At 40.5% G+C, this 22,822-nt stretch overlaps 1 protein-coding gene across 4 annotated transcripts in view; it reads right to left on the bottom strand.

The window, feature by feature from the left end:
• Positions 1-22,822, bottom strand: part of LOC140186475 (rab GTPase-activating protein 1) — a 250,738-nt gene that overhangs the window by 201,792 nt on the left and 26,124 nt on the right. For 2 of the 4 annotated variants that reach the window (XM_072240791.1, XM_072240792.1), the window contains exon 2: positions 13,522-13,723. The exons of the other annotated variants lie outside the window; for them this stretch is intronic. In XM_072240791.1, the coding sequence (XP_072096892.1) occupies positions 13,522-13,671 (150 nt within the window). In that variant the 5' untranslated portion in view covers positions 13,672-13,723. The remainder of the gene's footprint in view (positions 1-13,521; positions 13,724-22,822) is intronic. 4 annotated transcript variants of the gene reach the window in all.

Here is a 22,822-nt window from a genome sequence, read left to right as displayed (position 1 = left end):
CATCTTCCTCCTTCCTTTCTAGTCCTGAAGAAGGGTCTCCGCCTGAAACGTCAACTGTTTATTAATTTCCATAATGCTGCTTGACCTGCTGAGTTCCTCCAGGATTGTGTGTGTGTTGCTTTGAATTTCCAGCATCTGCAGAATCTCTTCTGTTTGGAAAACTCCCACGTGAAGTTTACTTTTAAGCTCTTGTGAGGGTCATCTTTGTTGATAGAATGCTCCTCCTCTCATCCCTCAAAGTAAAAACTACAATAAATTTTACCAAGCAAACACAGTGACACATGGATTGTACGTTGCAATAAGTCCCATGTTAGCATTTCACATGGAAATACTTATCAACACTGCCTGTAGCCATGGGATCCATGGTGAATCAACCATTTGGATTCAGAATTGGTTTGCTCATTGAAGACAGAAACTAATGGTGGACAGGACAGGTCAGTGATTAGTGGTGTTCGATAGGGATCTGACTGGGACCTCAGTTGTTTATTACAAACAGTAGAGATCCCAATACATGACGGCATGGTAGAGTACAGGTTAACGCAATCACTTTACTGCACCAGTGAAGACCATTTGGAGTTCATTTCCCACTACTATCTGAAAGAAGTTTGTATGTTCTCCCCATGACGGCGTGGGTTTCCTCTGGGTGTTCCGGTTTCCTCCACATTCCAAAATCGTCCAGGCTAGTAAGATGTGGGCATGTTATGTTGGTGCCGGAAGTGTGACAACACTTGCAGGCTGCCTCCAACTAGATCCTCACTGATTTGATTTGATACAAACGACACATTTCATGGTACATTTTGATGTATGTACAGTACTGTGCAAAAGTCTTAGGCTCATATGGGTAGGCCCACTTGCAGTCCACAATGGACACCTATATCAGAATCAGGTTTATCATCAGTCACATGTCATGGAATGTTTTCTTTGGCAGTTAACAGCGCAGTATGTAAAATTACTACAGTAGCGTGCAAGTCTTTCAGCACCCTAGCTATAGATATGTGTGCCTGTAACTTTTTCACAGTACTGTGTGACAAATAAGATATAAGCTAATCATATTATACAGACAAGTGGCCTGGATAAAAATGCAGATCTGTGGGTTAGCACGTTTCCACGTGATACAAAGATTTGTGCTGTGCATAGCACCAGAGGTCTGGCAGGAATGCAGCGGGATATAAATCAGTCGTATTTATGGCAGAGAAATGGCAGACAGAGTTTAACCCAGCCAAATACGAAGTGCTGCACTTCGGGATATAAAACATAAAAGGACCGTACTCTGTTAATGGCAAGATCCTTAACAGTATTGCCATGCAAAAGAGGGACCTTGGAGTCCAAGTCCATAGTCCCTGAAGGTGGCTACACAAAGTAGTAAAGGCTGCATGTGGCATGCTTGCATTATTGAGAAGATGAATTCAAGAGTTGTGAAGTTATGCTGCAGGTTATGACCTCTGGTCAGACAACATTATGGCAAGGACATGGAGGCTTTGGAGAGGGTTTTACCAGGATTAGGCAGCATGTGCTTTATCGAGAGGCTGAATAAACTTGGGCTGTCTTCTCTGGAACAGAAGCTGAGGGGAGACCCGATACAGGTTTATAAGATTATGAGAGTAGATAGCCAGCATCTTTTCCCCAGGGTTGAAATGTCTAACACTACAGGGCATGCATTTAAGGTGAGGGGGGATCAGCTCAAAGGAGATGCCAATTTTTTTCTTCTCCACACACGAAAGTGGTGGGCATTTAGAATGTGTTGCCAAGGCTGCTGGTAGATGCAAATTCCATAGAGGTGTTCAAGAGGCTGTCAGATTGGCACATGAATGTGAGCAAATGGAAGGATATGGATATTGTATTGGCAGAATGGATTAGCTTAGTTGATCATTTGATTACTTTGGCAGTTCGGCAGGCTGACTTGTCCCTGTGCAGTACAGTTCTACACTCCAAAGCCTTGACTGTTCTTCCCTCCACTCTCATCACCTCCATCTCTTGACACACTTCTTCCTGTCTTCCTCTGCCAACCGCATTCATGCTCTGTGGGCAGGATTGCCAACTTTAAACGTTGAAAGTGCTGTGATGCTGAACATTTTACCTTTTCAATAGCGTGGATCTTATACAGTATAGGACAATAATACTGTGATGGCCAGCAGACCTCATACCCAATGACATAGAGACACGTTTGCACTCACATGTCAAGTCAGCTCTGGTAGACTGGGCAGATGAGATCTTCAGTGAGACCCAACAGCTAGGAAGGTGGCTCTGCAACATTCCGTGGAGAGTGAAGGACAGAAGTAGTCCAGGTCAACCACTGCAACTCCAGTTGTGATGACTACTCGTACCACTGGACCCGGACTTCCGAGGTCGAGAGAGTGGAACTGCCCCAGTGTAACGGCTCTTCCTCTTTAAAAACAGTTTTCCTGTCGTTGCTGGGTACAACAGATAACCTCCACCACTGTGACAGCACCTAGAGCCACAAATAGATCAGCTGGGACCTGCTGCTATGCTGTTTTGGCTCCACTCCAATTTCCATCACCGTCCTCAACCAAATTATCACTGGCATCCTGATGTCAAGAGACAATCTTTCCTTGCGCAGTGGTTATTAATACACCGTCAATGCAATTGAAGGGAATTAAGCTTCCATACTCAATCGGTGACTAATGCCTGTTCAGAAGAGAGATTAGTACTTAGCACTCAGCAAAAGCACTACATGGATGAAGAGAACCAAATAAAGAGAGATCAATCCAACAGGAAGAACGGCAGATTAAGGAATAGACAATGAATGAGAGAGTGCTGATCCACTAACACAACACAAGCAATACCATCTTTACAACTGTGGCGTCAAAGCCTGGGTATTTTTCTGTATACAGTCTAATCATTCCACATTTATTTTGCCCTGGAACTGCCTATAGCGCATGAGAAATAAATACTTGCCTTGTGCAAAATAATGCCATAAGTGCATGTACTGTGGCTCGTCTGCACATCCATAAAGGAGAGCCCAAAAGTGGTGAGGGTTATGGGATAGGGGAGCATTCCGAGTGTTTCATTCTATAATCCAGAGTTGGCTCAACTTGAGAGAACAACTTGTCTCAAACTCAAGGTCAAGAGTGACTACAATGCAAGAATGTGTACTTGTCTTGTACAGTGATCAATTCTGGTCAAAAGTAAAACTTTTATATTGAAAGACAATACTAACTCTGCCATGGACGGTCCCAAGACTGGCTGTAAAAAGAAGAGGGTTGGGCATGGGGCCAGCAATCCCATCCTGCAAAAAACCCAGAGCAACAGAAATGCCAACAGAAACTCCAAAGATTTCATCCCCGGGAGAGGAAAGATCTTTGCCAAGAAGACAGATGAAGTTGAGTGGTGAAAGCCGCAAGTCCATGGAAGCCACAGGGCTGATCAAACTTCTCTTGAGCTTAGCCAAAGAGCACCCTGCGACAGCTTGAAAGACTGGCCTGGGACAGCGGTCTGTCGGTGACCTGTACCCCAGTATGGGTGATGGGTTTAAGAATAGGGAAATCTCTGAATTAATTCCACTGTTTAAAAACTAAAATCTATTCTGTTAATCGCATTATGAGTCTCAGGGAATTAAACAGTGTTCAGTAATGTGTTGCACGGCCTATTGAGGGTGCAATAGTGAAGAAATTAACCAGCTTTTGTGTTACACCCTTAAGCTCACTCAGCAACAGAGCACACAAGAAGAACACAAAGATATATTAACACAAGAGATTCTGCAGATGCTGGAAAACCAGAAAAAAAATGCTACAGGAACTCAACCAGTCAGGCAGCATTTATGGAAAAGAATAAACAGTCAACATTTTGGGCCCAGATCTAGTCTTGACGAGGGATCTCATCCTGAGATGTCAATTGTTTATTCCCTTTCATAGATGCTGCCTGATCTGCTGATTTCCTCCAGCATTTTGTGTGTGTTACAAAGATATATAGACAGGCTTAAAATGACAGATGATGGAGGAAGCATGTGAAGTGCAAAAACAGAACAAACCAATTGAGACAAGAGGACTGTCACTACTTCAAGTCACATAAATTTGGAATGGCCCCTGGCACACTGCACAGGAAAGAACACCCATGCAAGAGACAAATATGGGTGTGATACAGTCTCAAACACACAATGAACCAGCTTAAAACTGGATTATTAAAATATCAGCAGAGACCACATGACTTCCTGCAGCATACAATTGCTCCTATGCTGATTTATGCTCGAGCTTCAGGGTTTTTTCTGAAACATCCAATGTATTCCCCCATCCCTGGAATACTGCACAAAGCTACAGATTGATGTGTACTGGATTTAATAAATCAACAACTCAAGAACTATTTCAAAGCATAGCTCACCAATATTACTTTTTATATACTGCCTAGGTTAAAGAAATTGCTATCTGTAATTCTCAATATTCTGAACTTCATGGATGCAGTCAAAACTACCTGATGCTCCTGTGTGCAATCATGCTATTCCAATTTATATCAGACTAAATATTGGATATTAATGCTGATACATAGGGACCAGTACCACAGAACAACCCTCATATGCAATTACAAATATCAGTAGCTAGATTCCTTTGTTAAACTTTGCAACATTAAGTTGGCCCAGAAGGTTGATAAAATAAGTAGGAGACGTAAAATTCAGCAATCAGAAAGCCTCACCCCTCTCCTGTATTACCTCAGAACATAGAACAGCACAGCACAAGAACAGTCCTTCAACCCACAATGCTGTGCCAAAATAAATAAATTAATAAATCAAATGGCCAACTAAACTAATTCCTCATGTGCACATACTCCATTTCTTCACATTCATGTGCCTATCTGAGAGCCTCTTGAACACCTCTGAATCTCAGTCTTTAAAAAGCTCCTAATGCATCTGCCTCCACCATCACTGCAAGCAGCACATTCCAGGCACCCACCACTCCATGCAAAATCTCCTTTAAAATTATCCCCTCACCTTAAATACATGACCTCTGGTGTTAAACATTTCAACCCTAGGAGGAGAAAAGATACTGTCTGTCTAATCTTATAAACCTCCATCAGATCTCCCCTCAGCCTCCGCCTGGCTCCTACTGTGATCTACATTTTTCCTTTAATTAATCAGTTCATACTAACTCAAACATACAATTTTAAACACCACTCATGTTTTTCTCCTCTTCCCCACCTATCAAGTGAAAGGCTTGTACAAGAAATCAATAAGCAGAAAACAAAGGACCCAGAAGAGCAGGTGGAACAGAATTGGAGGAGAAGCAACTCAGAGTTAATGACTCTCTTAAACAAGGGTTCCCAACCCAGTGTCTGTGGACTCCTTGCTTAACAGTATTGGTCCAAGGCATAAACAAGGTTGGGAACCCCTGTCTTAAAATGTTAAAACTAAAATATAAAGTGATACTAGCACTGTAAGTCAAAAGTATACGACAAAATAATGAAAAACAAATTGCAATCCCTAAAATTCAAAGTTATAACATAAAAGTTACTCCAAGTTATTACACTATGCTAGATTTTATAACACCGCCAAAATTCAGAAATAGAATTTGAAGTGGCACGGTCGCGTAACAGTTAACAGCACCCGTGACCTGGGTTCAATTCCTGCCTCTGCCTGTAAGGAGTCCATATGTTCTACCTGTGACCTTGTGGGTTTATTCCAGATGCTCTGGTTTCCTCCCACAGTCCAAAGGCGTATCAATTAGTCAGTTAAATGGTCACATGGGTGTAACTGGGCAGCGTTAGTCTGGAAGGGACTGTTACTGGGCTGTATCTCCAAGTAAAATAAAATAAACAAACTATCAGCCCACTGCTGGGAGTTACTTGTCAAGACTTCAAAGGCTCATTGATACATGGCTTCTATAAATTAATATTCTGCACTTTAGGCATTTGTGTTTTATTGATTCACACAAGCTTTCTGCTTCGTTATTTTTCTCAATCTTAACTGAGATACTACTCCCAGGGTGTCACATAATTGTATTGAATCCAAATTATCCCTCTGTAAACAAACAACTTTAGTGCACATTGCACCATAAAGCTTTTTTATAAAAATACAGTTCTTATGGATTTTTTTGTCTCATTTCTAGTTTGGCAGCCTTCTACTCAGAGGACATTCAGAGGAGGGAGGAGAAGATGGCGACGCTACGCAGCTCACAGCCGCCACTCCAGTGGTGATGTCTGTTATCTGTCAAGTAGGGTGCTAAGCACAATCCTGATTTGATGGAGACGGACGTGAGAGCACGGAGGAACATCTGGTTAAACTTCTGAAATGCCTGCTTCGCTGCTGCTGCTACTGTGTGGTCTAGAATCTCTGGAGGGGAAGGCCCTGAGTCGGCTTTGTTTGTTGCTTGGCAGAGGATGGTGCTCGGAGAGGCTGTGTCGGAGGGCTGGTTGGAGGTCCATGGCAGGGAGCTTCTCCCTTCTACCGTCTGCGTGAGATGATGAGGCTATTGGGAAATTGAGACTTTTTTTAACCATGCCCATGGTCTGCTCTTTATCAAGTTACGGTATTGCTTTGCGCTGTTGTAACTGTATGTTATAATTAAGTGGTTTTGTCAGTTTTAGTCTTGGTTTGTCCTGTGTTTCTTGCGACATCATTCTGGAGGAACATTGTATCACTTTTTAATGCATGCATTTCTAAATGACAATAAACGAGGACTGAGTGTCCTCATAATCTAATCTAATTTTAAGAGACTGGTTTTATTTGTCACATGCATATCAAAACGTACAGTGAATTGTGTCGTTTGTGTTAAATCAAAGCAAGGATTATGCAAGTGTCATCAGTGAAACTTTTGCAAATACTTTAGCATTTAATTCTATAATCACATTCTCATACATTCAGGAAAAACTTTGGAAAATCAGTTTTGAAAAACTGGTACAGTTCTTTAACTGGAATGGCTGCAGATTCATTAAATCTACTCAGAAAAAATTCAAGATTCAAGGCCGTTTAATATCATTTCCAGTACACAAATGTAAAGGAGAACAAAATAATTGCTACACATTGCAGCACAAAAGCTGAAGACAATAATAAAATAATAAATAATATTAATATGTTATATGTAACACTAGGTACAGGAGTGTCTAAACATAGGGTGACTGACAAGAAATGATTAATTAGTGGTGGTTGGGGATGTGGAGGGATGGGTTAGTGGGTGGAGGAATTGATCAGCCTTACTGCTTGAAAAAAGTAACTGTTTTTGAATCTGGTTGTCCTGACCTGGAGACTACATCGCCTCCTCCCTAATGTGAGTGGGACCAACAGTTCATGAGCAGGGTGGGTGGGATCCTTCATGATGTTACTGACCCTTCTCTGGCACCTTTCTGTACAAATGTCCTTGATGGCTGGTGCCGGTGATGTGTTGCGCAGTTTTTAATACCCGCTGTAGAGCTTCCCCATCCGCCGCAGTGCAGATTCCATAGCAGCCAGTGATGCATGCAGCTTGTCAGAATATTCCAAACCATGAATCTCCAAGCTCCCATTCTACAACCTAACCATGGAATGGTTGTTCAACATTAGCATTTACAGAAACATCCACTGATATATACCATTTTAATCTTTGCTGATAATGATTCAAAGATCTTAAACAGCAGCAATATAACTGCAGATAAGATACTATCTTAGCTGAGCAAACTCCTCTTTAGAGACTTGTGCTCAAGATTGGTTCATGAACAGAACTGAAACTACAGGAGTAGCCTCAACCCTCTCACCCTTGTTCTGAATTCAATAAGATCACAGCTGACGCTATGCCACTTTCCCAGTGAGACCAACAGGATTGCCTTCATCTGCAGCTAACCCAGCACGAGGTGAGGAACTGCTGCATATGTTCTTGCAGAAAAGTGGTTTCAGGACAATATCCCATGCACCAACCTTCAGGCCATTTCATTCAGGGACTTATGCTAATATTTTTTGTGACTGTATGTGCTATCGTAACTACATGCACTTTGCTGCACGTCACTGTATGCACTGTGTTTTGCACCTTGACTCGAGAGGAACACTGTTTCATTTGGCTGTTACATGTGCAGGGTTGATTGACAATTAAACTTCAACAATCTACACATTCCCCAATTCTTCTAGTGCCCAAAACCCTACTAAGCTCATCCTTAAACAAGTTCAGTAGAGTCTAAATGGTCCATGCCAACTATAGCAACCTCCCAGCTAGTCCCAGGTCCCAGTTGTCTGTGGTCAGCTCATAACCCACCAAGCCTTTTCCCTCCAAATGACTTTTAAATGTTGCAATTGTACCACTTCCTCTGGCATCTCTCACTACTCTGTTTAAAGGTGATACATCAGGTCTGTGTTAAATCTCTCCCCTCTTGTACCCGTGTCTTATAGTTTTGGACTCCCAAACATCAGGAAAAAAATGATAACCCTCCACCTAGCCATACACCTCATGATGTTATAAACACCACTTCTCACTCTTGCTCCAAGGAATGAAGATCCAGTAAAGGCCAACCTGTTCCTGTAAGTCAGGCCCTCTAGTCAAGGCAGCATCCTCAAAGCTCCTCTGCATCCCCTCAGCCTCAACATCTCTCCTGTAATGGAGCAACCAGAAATGAAGGCACCATTCCAGATGCGGCACAATCAGAGTTCCACAAAACTGCAACATGACCTCCCAACCCTTGAACCCAACACTTCAAAGGCAAACAGGCCACGTGCCTTCTCCATCACACCATCAATCCGTGCAGGAATAAAGCTTTTTGTTTTAAAATCTGGGTATTCCAAATCTTAAAAAGCCTTAACCTAACAATCCCCGAGTTAAGATTCTTCAATCTGTGAAAACAAATTCAGTGTTGAATTTGTCCACTCCTTCCACGCTTTTTGTTTTGTTTCCGATATAACTTTTCATTGTTCAATACTGCGGAGTGCAAGTCACTTTTACTCAATCTCCAGAATAGGTTAACAGTGAAATTAGAACTAGAATCATAGGTAAAGGGTGAAAGATGAAATATTTAAGGGGAACCTGAGGGGGAATTTCTTCACTCAAAAGGTGGTGCGAGTATGGAATGAGCTGCCAGAAGTAGTGGTGGATACATGTTCAATTACAATAGTTAAGAGCAGTTTGGATAGGTACATGGATGGGAGGGGTATGAAGGGCTATGGTCCGGGTACAGGTTGATATGACAAGGTAGAATGGAATAGATGGGCCAAAGAGCCTGCTTCTGTGCTGTAGTGCTCTGCGATTCAATGACTCATAAGATGTACTCATTTGAGAAGTCTAGTGACCTAAGACACATAAAGTTTATACTATAAACACAAGGGATTCTCCAGATGCTGGAAAACCAAAGTAACACACAAACACAAAATACTGGAGGAACTCATGTTAGGCAACATCTATGGAGAGGAATAACCTGATGAAGGATCTTGACCTGAAACGTTGACTGTTTATTCCCCTCCACAGATGCTGCGTGCTGAGTTCCTCCAGCAATTTGTGTGCATTCCTCCAAGTCCATACTTAGAAACCAAGAACAAAACTGAACGTGTATCATTTGCAGAGCAGACTCAAAGGGCCAAATAGCCTAATTCTGCTCCTATATCTTATTATCCAAGCCCTATAGAACTGAAGAAACTTTACTTCTATACACCAAACCCTCTTGGAAAGATTTGCTTTCCTGATTATTGGCTGCACCTGCATGGTAGCAGATTTCATAGACCATCATACAAATGTCCATTTACTTACTATTACCACAATCACTTTAAAAACAGACTTTTTCTCATCCTACCAAAGTGAACAAGTTCAAACTAGGACAATGAGGTTTGCAGGTTTCTGGTAATGATCAGATCAGATGATACACAACCTCCACTCATGACAATAGACACAGGAATCACTCCAATTGCTGCCAAACATCTAGATCTCTAGACTTCTTAACCAGACCACTGTCATAAACTTTAAAAGTAAATAAGCAGTTGCGAATCTAAGATTTTGCTCAACTCATTTTTACACCAGCACTACTGGTTACTGTGACTGTGGCCAAGTACAGCTAAGCACATTTACACAGAGCATTGTCGCAGAAAAGCAGCATCATCAAGGACCCCCCTCCCCCATCCATGCCATGCTCTCACCTTGCTGCTGCCATTGGAAAGGTGGTACAGGAGCCTCAGGACCCACTCCACTGGGTTTAGGAACAGTTATTACCCATCAGCCATCCAGAGAGAGTAGCTCCACTCAACTTTCATCACCCCAACACTGAACTGATTCCACAACCTAAGAATTTACTTTTAAGGGCTCGATAACTCATAATAAATAAGCAGTATTATTATTTATTGCTTATTTATTATTTTTCTTTTGCACATATTTTTGTATTTCACACATTGTCATGTGTAATTTTTCACTGATTCTATTGTGCTCCTTTGTATTTACTATGAATGCCTGCAAGAAAGTGAATCTCAGGATTGTATACAGTGACATATGTACTTTGATAATAAATTTACTTTAAACTTTTGACTCCTAAGTCGCACACCAGCAGGTTCAGGAACAGTTATTATCCTGAGCCAGTGTAGATAACTTCACTCACCCCAAATCTGAATTGAATCCACAACCTATGGACTCAATTTCAACAACCCTACAACACAAGTCCTCAGTGTTGTTTGTTTATTTATTTATTGTATTTGTAGTTTACCTTCTTTTACACATTGTTTGTGTGTCAGACTGTGTAGCTTCTCATTGATTCTATTGTATTTCTCTGCCCTATAAATGCCTGCAAGAAAATGAATCTCAAGGTAATATGGCGGGAAAGTAGCACATTTGTTGTTGAGAAATTTGCAAAGTTTATCATCAAAAAAAAAGCTGTGAAATGTCACATTTTATACACAGCAGCGTAGTGGCCAGCACAACACATTACAGTACTGGTGACCAAGGTACAATTCCTGCTGCAGCCTTGAAAGAGTTTGTACGCTTTCCACGTGACTGCGTGGTGTTCCAGTTTCCTCCCACATTCCAAAGACGTATTGGTTGGTAAGTTAATTGTTCTGTGATTAGGCTAGGATTAAATTGCTAGGCGGCATGGCTCAAAAAGCTGGAAGGGCCTACTCCACACTGTATCTCAATAAATAAATACAAAGACACAATTCTTCTGGAATGCACTTTTCATTTGAGTACCCAAGAGATCACCCAAGTAAGTGTTCCTCTGAGCTGATAACTTATCAGGCACTTGAAATGGTTCAGGTTTTTAATATTGATCATTTGCGCTGGTCGCAGCAATGACAAACACCAGGTCAAACGAAAGGTGTCTGATTTGAGCTACTCCTGATAACAGTCACACTCGTAAATAATAGGTTTCACTTCAACACTGTAGTATGTTAGTTCATTACTGTGTTTATAAAGAACAATGATTCTGAAAGACTAGCATTCAAAAAAGCAGAAATCTCAGATCTGTAAAATGAAATGAAATGAGTCTACATAATGCCGTTAAGTCTTTTCAACAGGGTTCTTTACCAACTGGATTGCGAACACTGAGATGTGATCATAGTTTAATATACCCTCAGCAGGTTCAAATTAAATTAACAATGGGAGGAAAATTCTAAAATTTTCAGTTAGAAACACACCATATTGTCCACAATGACAGTAACCAAAAAGTGTAAAGAACAAAATGAATTTTAACAAAGATGAAGGTCTTGCTCAAAGTAAGAACTTGAATTTGTTTGTATACATACAGTCCTCACCAGACTGGACATGCCTAGGCATCATCCCTGATGAAGATGGCAGAGTACAACATTGAAACATCAGTTAAAATTGATACTTGTACCCGGCTGGAAGACTGAGAAGAGTTTATTCCTCAAGAACAAAATGACTGTAACTCTGGATCCAATTCAGAATAAAACACAAAAAAGCATAAAAGAACAATACAAAAAAAAACACAAACCGAAAAATATAAATATAAAAGCAGTCCTATAAAACACACTGTACAAGTAACTTACATACATAGATCAGGGGCTCCCAATCTTTTTTAATACCATGGAGCAACACCATTAAGGTGGGGAACCCCTGACCAACTGATTGCATGTACATAAAGTGACACTAGGTGATGTGTATGTAGTGATGGTGGAGATGGTGAGGTGGATTAATAAGTGGAGCTGTTGATCAGTCTCAGGAGATAAGTAACTGTTTTTGAATCTTTTTGAATATCAAAATCAGATTTACTCCTATAATCACCCAACTTAGAGATCTTTGCATCACAATTTGGTATCAAACAACACTTAATTAAATCCGGTTACTAAAATCAAGCATATCTAAAGGGTCAATTACCTGCTGGAGCAGACATGTATTAAACATTTCAGTTACCGCATTAGTAAGACAATGATATATTTTTAAAATAAAAATGATGCATCACTGAATGGAAAGTTCCAGTTTAGAATGCCCACAGCATTCCTGTGTATCCAGTGCAACTGAATAAAGACTTTTAAACAAGTTCCAGATTCTACAAGGTGAAGAACAGGGATTGGGGAGGAAGCACAAGGGGAGAAGAGGATGTGTACATTTATACCACAAGCAATGTAACAAATTTTTGCATCTTAAATGATTCACTGTTCTCCCACTCTAATTAAAATGTTTATTGCTCATGACTACTGAAAACAGTTAATTTAATGTAGTTGAAGTATACATTTCCATATTCGGCACAGTTCTTAACACTTAAAAAACTAATGCCAGATTCAATCCATTAAATGGTGAAACATGGACAAGAAGTCAAAATGAGCCCTCTTGCCCTTTTTAATTACAGGATTTGACAACTGAGACACAGTTAATTCAAACCATAATTATGCTATAACTTCACTAAATGGGCTCCAAGAGGAGCACAATCTTGCCATGGTTTGGAGGCCTGTGTGAGCTATTCTGGCTGGAGTCAGGGCTTTATGCTTTGCCTCTTGGTAGGATCACCCATACCAAACACGTTAAAGGATAGAGGCCAGACTAAGAGTGGTCCACTGGTCCTCTAGATTTGGGGTTCAGCTTAGGGCTAACAGACCTAATTGGTAAAACAAAATTGTTACGGAAACAGCAACGGAGAAATCCTTTTACATCTGAGTGGCCAAGGACAGACAGAGATGGAGGACCCTCATTGTTGCCCTAAACGCTGGCAGCGTAACAGGCAGTAAGCTCACTAAAGGGAAAGATCTTCTACACACTGAAATAATTCACAAAACCAAGGGCCACAATCCTTAGTGGGTGCTCTGTAAAAGTTCCTTTCCAAGGCACCATGATCTTAATCTGCACCCCTTTTACCCAATAACTGACGAGGTCTTACAAGTATGAGTCAAAGACCTCAATTAAGTTACCTTTGATTGCTTAAGATTTTCCACGACTTAATGAAAACATTTAGCTAGATTTTTCCTCAGAAGGTTTCTTACACTAATAGCAACTTTAAAAAACTATAATTTAAATCCGTGGTATAAAGTAGAATACGTGAGGAACAGTGGAATACAAAAACTTTACGAATAAGCATCCACTTTTGTAATGATCCATTAACATTGTGATAAAGGATCTTTGCTGTTTGTAGTCCACTGCTTCCCAGTGTATATCCCTCAGGTTATCAAAGGCTAAAACACTAACACCTTCTTACCTTCAGGCCTGTTTTCTCATCATCACTACCATTATTGGTAGAAGGAGTGTCATCACCATGCCGGGAAACCAGGACAAAATCCTCACTGTTTAGAGTGGATACCGAGTCTGAAGAAATACTAACTTTTCCAACTGAAGCCTTGTCATCCATGGCTGCCAAAGCAGAGGCAGCTCATGAATGAGGTATAAAACTTAAAAAGTACCTGGAAAATAAAATCAAAAACTGATTTAAGAGTATATTTGTTAAAACTATCCTAAATGCTTATTGTTCTTTACTATAAACATGACTGTACGATGGAAATTTTTTAATCGCCAAAACTTCCATCTATGCCAAACGTACAGGTCCTCAATCTGGAGATTTTAAGACATTATACCTTGACGATAATTTGGTCAATAAACAGATGTAATTAATTCATGGTTAATACAGATTTAGTAGTGACCAACATTATAGAATTTTGGGAGATAGAATGTATGCAACATTTTTCTCTGATATTTGTATTCTGCGTCTTTTATTAGAACAGAACAGATGACATGATTTACTCTTTTTTAAATTGCACATATGCAAGGTGCATAGTTGCAGATCAAAAAAATAAAAAATAAATAAAACTCAATCAGCAGAGGAAGAATGGTAATCTAGAGAGCCGATTCTTGCTGAAGGACCATATGGAAACTATGACAGGAGAATAAAGCATACACTTCATGCTATTTGCTCTTGAAAACATTGGGGAGATGAATAATGACAAATACCACCACAGTAGGAATTTGTTGGCCAAAAATTGAGAATGTGCTCAACTTTGTTGAAATAAGATTGCAAATTCTCATTGTGATTGTCAAACTAATGAAAGAAGTAGACAAAAATTGATCTATGCCAATGGTGTTGATCTTAGAAATGGAATTGATTTATTAAGTCACATGTACCGAAATCCAGTGAAAAGCTTGTCTTGTACACTGTTCATACAGATCAGATCATTACACAGTGCATTGGGGTAGAATAAGGTACAAACAATAACAGTATGCAGAATGAAGTGTAACAGCTGCAGAGAAAGATCAGTACAGGTGGATAATAAGATGCAAGATCATAACGAGGTAGATTATGAGGTCAGGAATCCACCTTATGGTACTGAAGAACTACTGAATTGCCTTATAACGGTAGGAAAGAAGCTGTCCTTGAACCTGTTGGTATTTGTATCCTCTGCCCAATGGAGAGGGGAGAAGAAAGAATGCCTGGGGTTGGTGGAGTGTTTGATTATGCTGGCTGCTATACTGGGGCAGTGAGAAGTATAGACAAAGTTCATGGAGGGCATGCTGGTTTCCATGATGTTCTGTGTCCACAGCTCTCTACAGTTTCTTGTGGTGCCAAGCAGAGCAGAGTTGGTGCCATACTAAGCCATGATGCATCCAGACAGAATGCCTTGCATGGTGCAATAGTCCATCAATAGAAATTGGTAGAGGTCAACAGAGATGTGCAAAATTTCTTTAGCCTCCTGAGCAAGTAGAATTGGTGAGTCCTCTTGGCAGTGACATCAACATGGCTGGGCCAAGGCAGACTATTGGATGGTCACTCCTTGGACCTTGAAGCTCTCGAACTTAGCACCACTGATGAAGGCAGATGACCGCCCCCTTCCTGAAGTCAATGACCAGCTCTTTTGTTTTGCTGACATTGAGGTAAAGGCTGCTGTCATGACACCACGTCACTGAGCTTTCCATCTCCTTCCTGAAGTCCAACTCATCATTATTTGACGTGTAGCCCACAACAGTGGTATCATCTACAAACCTGTAGATGGAGCTAGAGCAGAATCTAGCCACAGTGTCGTGAGTGTGCAGGGTGTAGAGTTGGACGTTCAGGACAGAACTCTGTGGGACACCAGTGTTGACAATCACAGCAGAGGCATGTCTACCCATCCTTACCGACTGTGGTCTACTGGTTAAGGAGTTAAGGATCCAGTTGCAGAAGGTGGTGTTGAATCACAGGTCTCAAGAGTATGGTGATGTATTTGCCTGAATTATAATATTGAAAGCAGAGCTACGGTCAATAAATACTAGTGTAGGTATCTTTACTGTCCAGGTGTTTCAGAAATTAGTATAGGACCAAGGAGGTGGTGTTCACTGTAGACCTGTTAAAGGGCTTTTAAACCATAAAACATATAGATTATTAAATTAGCGACAAATAGTTCAACTTTTTATCATCCAAATGGTATTAAGAATTGCATGTTATAAGCAAGTCCTTGAAGTAAAAAGCATCAAGGATTGAAGGAAACTAGATTCGAGGCATAGTGAAAGGAGGGTGAAAGGGTAAAATGGTCTGTTTGGAAACAAAGGTTCTCATCTGTCACAAAATTCTCACGTTTAAACATCATGTCTTCCTATTATCTACAAACAGTGCAAAATAATGAACAATTTTATTTTGAAATATGTGGCACTGACTGATTAAGATTTTATTATGCTCTAACCACTAGGGATTTACACAGCCAGATTTAGTCATTCATAATCTTATTCATGGATTATTTCTGCTAAATGCCTAAATATATAGTGGGTAACAAACCTTTAGTTTCTATAATATTTCAGTTGATTTCCGAGATATGTAGACATTGTCAAGACATGGAACTTTTACACTCAGTAGCCACTTTATTGGGTACACCTGCTTGTCAATGCAAATATCTAATCCACCAATCATGTGGCAGTAATTCAATGTATAAAAGCCATGCAGATATGGTCAAGAGATCCAATTGTTGTTGTTCAGACCAAGCATTAGAATGGCAAAGAATTGTGATCCAAGAGACTTTGACTGTGGATTGATTGTTGGTGCCAGATGGGGTGATTTGAGTAGCTCAGAAATTGCTGATCTTCTGGGGTTTTCACACACAATGGTCTCTAGAAAAAAAAACATCCAGTGAGTGGCAAGTCTATGGCCAAAAATGTCTTGTTAATAATGACAGATCAGAGGAGAATGGCGAGACCAATTCAAGCCGAAAGAAAGGTGATAGTAACTCAAATAGCCACACATTACACAACAGTGGTGCGTAAAAGAGCATCTCTGAAAGCACAACATGTTGAACCTTGAAGTGGATGGGCTACAGCAGCAGAAGACCAAGCAGGTTCTATCTCTGTACCTAATAAAGTGGCCACTGAGTGTATGGTACATAAAAAAATCTTTAGAGTTTATAAAATTTCAGTTGATTATTGCAATGTACAGACATTGTCAAAGCATAGAACTTTTACATTCAAAATTCAAATTCATATCCACTACGACATACAGCCCATGAACGTGAAGTGGCCCGGTAGGCAGTGGTTAGTGCATTCCTTTTGCAGTACTGGAGACTGGGGTTCAATTCCCACCAATGTCTGGAAGTATGTTCTCCCCATGACTCGGGGTTTCCTGCAGTGCTCTGCAATAAATATTAGTTAATTTCTGTTGGTAACTATGCCATGAAAATGATAGACATTTTTCTGCTATATATTTAAAATGTTTTTTTTAACTGCATGGAAGGTGTTCCCACAGCATTAAGTTTGGCCAGGGCACAAGAACACCAGCTAATTCTTTGAATTACACAATAGAATTGTTATGCCCCATACTAACCAATAGCTAAAGTCTTAGTTACGTATTTCATTTAGTAGCTATTAGTGCCCTAACCAGTACCACACCCAAGAATTAGCTTACATTTGCCATTCAATGGGATCCAGTGAACCATATTACTGTGTATTTTGTACAGATATTAGTTCTGTTAAAGCAGGGGTTTTAAACCTTTTTTATGCCATGGACTCCTAGCAATAACCAAGAGGGGCTGTAGACCCCAGGTTGGGAACCTCTATTTTAAAGTAACATTGGAAAGCTGAATTCTACTTATAAATTAGATTTAACAGTCCTTTGGTTGACAATGCTGAAACACTAAGCCCCCAGAAAATGTTGAAGCTCCACCAATCAAGAACAAATTTGTATTTACCTGTTGGAGAGCTTCTCCCTTGTAAGTGAGGCTCTTTTGAACAAGTGGTAACAGGAGAAATATGATGGAATGAGATGAAGTTGCATGAAACAAATGCATCCGGAGGTCATTTGCCCAATTTGTAATTGTAAGTGTAAAAGAAATGGTAAAAAGAAAGAAACTTTCTCAGTTAGCAGCTCTTCTGAAGTAACTGTCACTTGAATTGGATACAAATGAAAGGAAATCAACAAACATGGTACTTTCACGGATCCTGTGTTAAATTGGTGTATTCTATCTAAGATACACACAGGTCTACAAATACATTCTCATGTGTTTGCTTCTATGTCCATATAAAGAGTTCCACGCAGAGTCTGATTCTTATTTCAACTCACATGAAGTCAGAAGCACTACAGCATAAAAAGAGGACCTTCTGATGAAGGGTCCCGGCCTGAAATATCAACTGTTTATTGCCGTCCATAGATGCTGCCTGACCTGCTGAGCTCCTACAGCACACTGTGTGCATTGCTCGAGATTTCCAGCCCTTCTAGTCCATGCCGAACTATTATTCTGCCTAGTTCTATCCACCTGCACCAAAGCCTTCCATGAAGGTAGTTGAACTATCCATGAAGTTATCCAAACTTCTCTTAAATGTTATAATTGAACCTGCATAAACCACTTCCATGGCAGCTCGTTCCACACTCTCACCACCCTGAGTGAACAGGTATACCCTCCCCTACCGTTCCCCTTAAACATTTCACCTTTCATCCTTAACCCATGACCTGTATTTCTAGACTCCCTCAACCTCAGTGGAAACAGCCTGCTTACATGTACTCCATCTGTACCCCTCATAATTGTATATATCAATCTTCTACATTCCATGTAGCTTCCATGCAGTTTAACATATTCAACCTTTCCCTGCAATTCAGGCTTCAAGTCCTGGAAACACCTGTGTAAATTTTCTCTGCACTCTTTCAAACTTCTTGATATCTTTCCTGTAGGGAGCTGACCAAAACTGCATACAGCAGGATATCAGCTCCAGATTTAATTGCTCAGAGGTTTCAGCAGCAGCACTGAGTAGCTCAGTTCCAGAGTAACTCCAACACCACATCTTTGCTGTTGAACACAGAATGCAGAGAGTTGCTACTGTCAACGTCGAAATACACGATCAGTCAGGAAGATTCAGAGTGATTCCTACTCCCATTTCATGCATTTTTCAGATTACAAACTTCAGTGCATTATACTACACAACACAAACCAGATCAAAAAGATCTCTACTACAGTCACCAGAGCATCTTCCACTTTTATGCAAAATCAAACTAATGAAAGGATTTGTACAATACTGTTCCCTGATTTATGGCATAACCATTATTATAGGCATCCGTTAGTCTCATGAGACCATGGATTTGCACCTTGGAAGTTTTCCAGGGCGCAGGCCTGGGTAAGGTTGTATGGAAGACCAGCAGTTGCCCATGCTGCAAGTCTCCCCTCTCCACGCCACCGATGTTGTCCAAGGGAAAGGCACTAGGGCCGGTACAGCTTGGCACTGGTGTCGTCGCAGAGCAATGTGTGCATAACTATTACACAATACTAATCAAAGATAAATAAATTTCCAGTGATGAAAACCAAACCTCCAAATAAAGTAAATATTTCAGATATGAAATGTCAGGGCATGAAGGGATATGGGGATAAGGTAGAAGACTGGAGCCAAGAGGTAATGATGAAATGGTGGAGCAGACTTGATGGGCCATTTGGTCTAATTCTGCTCCTATATCTTATGGTCTTATATAAAGCAATTCTATCTTCATTCTAAACTAATTCAAATCAAACCTTCATCTTCTTCACAAACGAACATTTAAAGTGTTCCTTCAGAATTCCATCAATTGAAGACTTGTACTCACTATACTGCAGGCTCTATTCTTCAATTCAGCATAAAACTCAACGCATTACTGCTGAACTTGCACAACCCCAGTTGGAAAGAAATCAATAAAACAAAACGTGAAAAACATTAACAATTCAGATCAGTAACCTGACCAAAAGTCAGTGACTTGAAATATTAATTCACGTTTTCTTTCCATAGAAGCTATCTGACCTGAGTATTCTCAGCATATGTTTCAAATATTTATTGGAAATTTATTTTATAATATATTCTACTAAAATACCCTTTGTTGACAACCAAAGCACATTCCTCACCAAGATCCAAATGAAGAATGTTACCAGCACAAAAATTCAAATTAAAATTTAAAATATTGTTAAATCCATGAGACATTTTCAAAATGCTAATATTAAAAGATATGAAATAAATTGTTCAGATGTGGCAAAACTGAAAATTGCTATTGGACTTTGGAAACAACATTTTCAGTAAAGATGTAAATTTGATACAATTTTGACTATTTTTGGGGGTGTGGCAGCATGAGGACGGTAAGACTAAAGGATAAAAATAAATTTTGCAGGAACTCTCGGATTTGGAACAGGATGAATGGGCTGAATAGAAAATTTGTACTAATTTGCTAAAAAAAAATCATTTGTTTGAATAACCAAAATGTGCATCTTGAAGGAAACCCACAAAGTAAAAGATATGATCATAGGCTGGACAAGCAGTACAAATTTGAAAGTCTGATCATTCCTACACTTTAGTGATTCAAATAAAATCTTACCCAAATTCTGAATTTATAATTAACAACCTGTTTCACACTTCTCCAGTCTCCAGCCTCTCAGTCCACCAACTCTCATACCTAACCAAGTACCCTCCACCTTAGTATCACAAATTACTTCCGATTTCATCTTCCAACCATGTCTTTCCTCCACTTTTGTTTTTAGAATACTAATCTAATCTAACTTAATATTGCAGGAAAGGTTGGCTTTTATTTTCCAATCCCCCTGATCTAATGACCTTGCTACACCAATCAAGAGGGAAGAAACTTGCTAGGCCAGTTCAGAGGGATATATACAGTCAACCACTGGCAGATCTAGAGTCAAAGACAGTAAAATAACCAAGTAAAGATAACATATTTCTTTCCTTGAGGAAAACTGGTGAAGCAAATAGGATTTTATAAGAATCCAGTTGTTTTATCTTAACTACTGATCAGCTTGAATTAAATTCCCCAACTGGTTTGAAGGAATCAAACTCCTTCCCTCTCCAAATGAATAATTCAGGGCATTGGATACTACTCCAGTAACTCACTTCTTGTTATGTATTGATAACCCAATTTCTCTTAGAACACAGGTTCCTCTGACAGAGTAGTCGTTGTTCCACATTCCAGCATCTGCAGACTCTTTCTTCAGAGAATTAAGGAGGCTCGGCATGTGGCCAAACACTAACAAATCTCTACAGATGTACTGGTAAGTGTCCTGACTGGCTGCATCATGGCAATTTTATTTTTTTATTGAGATACAGCTCGGAATAGGCCTTCTGGTCCTTTGAGCCATGCCACCCAACAAACCCCAATTCAACCCTAGCCTAGTCACGGGACAATTTACAATGACCAGTTAACCTACCAACCTGTAGGTCTTTGGACTGTGGGGGGAAACCAGAAGACCTGGAGGAAACCCACGTGTTCACAGGGAGAACATACAAACTCCATACAGGCAGCAGCTGAAATTGAACCCAGTTCGCCAGCACTGTAAAGGGTTGTGCAAACCACTATGCTAATGTGCCGCCCCATTTCAAACAAACAGGAATGCATGACCCTGCAGAGTAGTGGACTCTGGCAAATACACGACAGGCGCATCACTCTCCACCACTCAGTATCAACATGAGGTGCTGCCTCAAAAAGGCAATTTCCATGAAAGATCTCTTTGCCATCTTGCTATCATCAGGCAGGAGGAAGTGAAGCTTCACACCACCAGATCTAAGAAACAGCTACTTCTCATCAATCATTCGATTTTTGAGCCAACCAGAACAACTCTGATCACTACTTCAGTACACCAACGCCATGGCCACTTTGCATTACAACAGACTTTGTACTTACTTTGTTCCAAATACGTTCTTCCTTCAAAAAGTGTAAAATGTCTGGCATGGTACCATCGTGGTTAGCGCAATCACTTTACGGAGCCAGCTATAAGATTGGGGTTCAATTCCCGCCGCTGTCTGTAAGGAATTTGTTACATTTTCCCTGTGGCCACGTGGGTTTCCTCCAGGTGCTCTGTTTCCTCCCACAGTCCAAAGAAACATTTAGGGTTAATAAGTTGTGGGCATGCTGTGTTGCTGCAAGAAGTGTGGTAACACTTGCAGGCTCCCACGAGTACAATCCTTGCCGATTTGATTTGATGTAAAGGATATATTTCACTGTACGTTTTGATGTACATATAACAAATAAAGCTAATCTTTTAGTTATTTATATTTAATTGTGAATGCTGCGTATCTGATGCTGTATGACTGTGATGCTGCGGCAAGTAAGTTGTTCACTGCATCTGTGCAGACAACAATAAACTCAACTTTGACTCTTGTCTCCTGTGTATCCAACTTCTCTTTTTTGGCTGTAGGCCAACTATACACGAAGTTTTCGCTATCCACTGACTTACTGCGCCAGATTTGGTTATATGCAAGAATAAGGTCAGGATTGGGCTTGGAAACGAACAGATTTACACCAGATCTAAAATCTGCAGAGAGGTCCACATGTAGGACTGAAGTTTAGGTACAGGAATTTGGGTCGTGTGTGTGGCCAGAACCAGACCCAAGGCTGGGGAAACCCCAGAATCAGGAACGTGGGTCAGTGTGCGCCTGGAGTATCTACATGTTTCAGTTTGTTATATCCATGGAGGAGGCAACCACTGTATGTCACTATGGCCACATCAATGCCAACAGCCATAGTGGTATCCGAGTCTTCTCATCCGTTTGCTTAACCCTCATGAAGAACAAGGATTTAATTCTGATCTGTTCTCTCTCCTCAGTTACTGAAAGGCCCCACCTCTCACTTTCAAACCCACACGTCTCCCTTCTTTAATGAAATCGACTTGCCCCCTTGCTCTTGCAAAAAACTGCCCTTAACCTATTTATTTCCAGTTCAGTGAGACTGTCCTTACTGGATTACATTCAAATTCACATTTATTTACCAGATGCACATCGAAACATACAGTTCTGAAGAAGGGTCCCAGCCCGAAACATCGACTGTTCATTTCCACAGACGCTGCCTGACCTGCTGAGTTCCTCCAGCATTTTGTTTGTGTTACTTTGGACTTCTAGCACCTGCAGAATTTCTTGTGTTTACAGTGAAATGCATTGTTTACGTTAACCAACGCGACCTGGGGGCAGCAAGAGTCGTCATACATTCCAGCACCAATACAGCATGCCCACAAAACTCAGCAGAACACAACACCTTTAAGCAAGATCAGCTTTCTGAATGTCTTCACTGCGCACCTTGTACCAGGACCTCCCAACCTGGA

Source organism: Mobula birostris, chromosome 22 (assembly GCF_030028105.1).
Source record: "Mobula birostris isolate sMobBir1 chromosome 22, sMobBir1.hap1, whole genome shotgun sequence".
Classification (NCBI taxonomy): Eukaryota; Metazoa; Chordata; class Chondrichthyes; order Myliobatiformes; family Myliobatidae; genus Mobula; species Mobula birostris.
This window is presented reverse-complemented; position numbering and strand designations above follow the sequence as displayed.